This window comes from Sorghum bicolor, chromosome 10 (genome assembly GCF_000003195.3).
Source record: "Sorghum bicolor cultivar BTx623 chromosome 10, Sorghum_bicolor_NCBIv3, whole genome shotgun sequence".
Lineage (NCBI taxonomy): Eukaryota > Viridiplantae > Streptophyta > Magnoliopsida > Poales > Poaceae > Sorghum > Sorghum bicolor.
In genome coordinates this window covers 52,796,449-52,800,230 of record NC_012879.2, presented here as the reverse complement: position 1 = coordinate 52,800,230, position 3,782 = coordinate 52,796,449, and the positions used below count along the sequence as shown (strand labels likewise).

The 3,782-nt window shown below is 51.2% G+C and overlaps 1 protein-coding gene across 1 annotated transcript; it reads left to right on the top strand.

The window, feature by feature from the left end:
- LOC8065081 (ABC transporter G family member 26) lies at window positions 242–2,762 on the top strand. Its single transcript, XM_021449897.1, has 5 exons — window positions 242–394; window positions 472–755; window positions 894–1,049; window positions 1,146–1,329; window positions 1,436–2,762. The coding sequence occupies exons 1-5, from the start codon at window positions 242–244 to the stop codon at window positions 2,648–2,650; spliced, it is 1,992 nt and encodes a 663-aa protein (XP_021305572.1). The 3' UTR covers window positions 2,651–2,762.

Genomic DNA, 3,782 nt, shown 5'->3' with positions numbered 1-3,782 from the left:
TGAAAGTACTGTTCACTTGATCTAATGGTGGAAGCATTATGCTTACTTGTAGCTTCATGATTGTATAAGTGTGTAATTTAGAAATATATATAACATACCTTGTGGATGTTGAATTACTTTTCATAACAGTTGTTACCTGTGCTCACACCTCTCATTTCCTACTACATAAAAAGAAGAGGGATGTCATATATGCTTGGCTTCCTCTTGAAACAACTTTCTCGCTCTGGCCTTAACAGTGGAGATGAGTGATGAGGAGAGGATGGAAATGTCCACTGTGGAGTGCCAACATCTTGCTCCTTCATGGCAAGACAATGGAGATGTTGATGCCGAAGTCAAGGTGGAGGAGGATCATCCGTGGCCAACAAAAGATGGCCCTCTTCCAATATTCCTCAAGGTATTATGCTTCTGTATCTACTATATCTCACTCCTGTTTTAGGTTTGCTGAACACCCAAACCCCGGGCAATTCGCAGTTCGAGAATGTGGAGTACAAGGTGAAGATGACTTTGAAGAACCCCCTCGCAGCTGCGAGAGTGGCGTTTGCATCTCCGATGAGGGTGGATCAAAGCAGCAACTGCAAGCACATCCTCAAAGGCATTGCAGGGAGTGTTGACCCTGGTGAAATCCTAGCGCTGATGGGCCCATCTGGCAGTGGCAAGACCACCTTGCTCAAGATCCTGGGAGGCAGGCTCGGTGGTGGCATCAAGGGCCAGATAACCTACAATGACACTCCCTACAGCCCCTGCCTCAAAAGGAGGTAAAAACTAATAAGAAACAAGAATTTTCACACAACTTAACAATTGATTCAGTGACAAAAATATTGCCAAGCATTTGCTGTGAAGATAAATCCTTGGCGCGCATTTCTTTGATCGAGTTATCCATCTGTTGGCTGCAGGATAGGATTTGTGACTCAAGATGACATCCTCTTCCCACAGCTGACGGTGGAGGAGACGCTTGTGTTCGCCGCCTTCATAAGGCTCCCTGCTTGCATGTCCAAGCAGCAGAAGCGTAACAGGGTCGACGCCATCATCACCGAGCTGAATCTAGAGAGGTTGCCTTGATTTCCATCCTTTAATTTATCGGGAATTTGAATTTCCATGTAGTCGATCGAATGAGTTGCTAACGATCCTCATTTGAATTGTTTTAGGTGCCGACACACCAAGATCGGGGGAGCGTTCGTGAAGGGGGTGTCAGGAGGCGAGAGGAAGAGGACCAGCATCGGGAACGAGATCCTCGTCGACCCGTCACTGCTCCTCCTCGACGAGCCCACCTCCGGCCTCGACTCCACGTCGGCGAGCAAGCTCATCCTCATCCTCCAGCGCCTTGCCAAGGTAGCAGCTACTACGCCACATACATTTGTGCGCAGCAACGCCGCCACCGAGGACGACGACGATCATGGTGCTAATTCGATCCTGTCCTGTGTATGCATGGTTGCAGACGCGCCGGACGATCATCACGACGATCCACCAGCCGTCGAGCCGGATGTTCCACATGTTCGACAAGCTGCTGCTCATCTCCGACGGGCACGCCATCTACCACGGCAAGGCTCGGGACTGCATGCACCACTTCTCCTCGCTGGGCTTCGTTCCGGAGATCCCCATGAACCCGGCGGAGTTCCTGCTGGACCTCGCCACCGGCAACCTCGACGACATCAGCGTCCCCGAGGCGCTGCGCGGCTCGCCGGACCCGCAGGAGTTCAGGTCCCAGGTCATCAGACATCTGCAGCTCAAGTACCGGGCTGGCGCCGGCGGGAGAAGCAGGGCGCCGCCCACGGAGCAGCTGCGGCTGGCGTTGCGGGCGCGTAAGGACCACCGCCGGAGCATCGGCTGGTTCCAGCAGTTCGCCGTGCTGTCCCGGCGCACGTTCCGGGAGCGCACCTCCGACTACCTGGACAAGATGCGGCTCGCCCAGGCCGTCGGCGTGGCGCTCCTCCTGGGCCTCCTCTGGTGGAAGTCCCAGACGGGGAACGAGGCGCAGCTGCGGGACCAGGTGGGGCTCATCTTCTACATCTGCATCTTCTGGACGTCGTCGTCGCTGTTCGGCTCCGTCTACGTGTTCCCGTTCGAGAAGCTGTACCTGGTGAAGGAGCGCAAGGCGGACATGTACAGGCTGAGCGCCTACTACGCCAGCAGCACGCTGTGCGACGCCGTGCCGCACGTCGTGTACCCGGTGCTCTTCATGGCCATCCTCTACTTCATGGCGGGGCTCCGCCGCACCGTGCCGTGCTTCTTCCTCACGCTCCTCGCCACGCTGCTCATCGTGTTCACCAGCCAGGGCACCGGGGAGCTGCTGGGCGCCGCCATCCTCAGCGTCAAGAGGGCCGGGGTCATGGCGTCGCTCGTGCTCATGCTCTTCCTCCTCACCGGCGGATACTACGTCCAGCACATCCCAAAATTCATCCGCTGGCTCAAGTACGTCTCCTTCATGCACTACGGCTTCAACCTGCTGCTCAAAGCGCAGTACCACGGCCACCTCACGTACAACTGCGGCAGCCGGGGCGGATGCCAGCGCCTGCAGTCGTCACCGTCGTTCGGCACGGTGGACCTCGATGGCGGCATGCGCGAGGTCTGGATCCTGCTCGCCATGGCACTCGCTTACCGGCTCCTCGCCTACTTCTGCCTCCTCAAGCGGATCAGCCTCACGCCCTTGTGATCACCCACTTACCTCTACAGCCACCGATTTCATTCTAATTAGTTTGGTATGCAATGTCGTGCTTGTGAATGAATACTATATAGAGAGAGTTTATTGATGGAAAATGACTGCACGACGATGTGTATCAGCAATGCTTTGAGGCTGCTGGGCCAGTTTATTACATATATGACAGAAGGTGTATTTGGCTGAGACAACTATTTTCATCTCATTTTTAGAAAAAATATATATCCCCTCATATCTATATCTAAAAACATCTTCTACTAAAATATTTAGCCACAGAGCATATCAAATATCTTTCACCCACCCATATCCCCAGCAGACAACTATTCTCACTCTAACTCTCTTACCCACCCATATTTCCATTCCTCTCCCTCTCTCTACCAAAGGAAGAATAAGTTGAACTAGAGAGAGAAAGGAGAAGATGAAGAGAACAACCATCTCTCAAGCATCAAGATCATCTCCATCCTCATCTCCATGGTGAGTTCAAGAGCTCTCTCCTCTCATTTCTTGAAATCATCTCTCAAACCCTAACTCTTGATCTATGCATGGATGCAATATGAAGCTTGGTAGTTGCTCCATCATCTCAAGAGTAAGCTCAAGATCATCCCTACCTCAATCATCTCATAAATCTCTTGGATTCCTCTCTAATGCATTTATGGATTTTTGCAAGGAAACTCATGAATGGACAAATCCACCTCTTTTGTATGGTAGCAAGGACAAACAAGATCCCATATCTAATCTTGGTAGCCTAGAGGTCAACCAATCTAGATAAGTTGCCATGCCCCAAGATCATGAATTAATCTCTCTTTTTTTTTCTGATGATTAATGATTTCCAAATCACTATGACGCATTTGCTAACTAGAGCTCACAACCTAGCAATCATTGGCCCAACATGTCACCAACTCACCTAAACAACCCTAAAGAACCCTTGCACATGTATGGTAAACATCATCCATAATCTAGACTTGAATCACATATAAGCGCTATGAACAATGATGAACATAGGTTCTATCGACGCATTGACGAAGCATCCACAAATCCACAGATCATCTGTCACAGCAAACACTTCACCAAATCACAACCAACACTTAGTTTCCACAGTTGGTGTTTCCATGGATCGTCTACAGAAAAC

Excerpts from the sequence above, each read along its gene's own strand:
- LOC8065081 (XM_021449897.1), top strand. The coding sequence starts at position 242 with ATGAGTGATGAGGAGAGGATGGAAATGTCCACTGTGGAGTGCCAACAT. Across the intron at positions 756-893 it reads AGCCCCTGCCTCAAAAGGAG|GATAGGATTTGTGACTCAAG; the intron begins GTAAAAACTAAT and ends TGTTGGCTGCAG. Across the intron at positions 1,050-1,145 it reads ACCGAGCTGAATCTAGAGAG|GTGCCGACACACCAAGATCG; the intron begins GTTGCCTTGATT and ends GAATTGTTTTAG.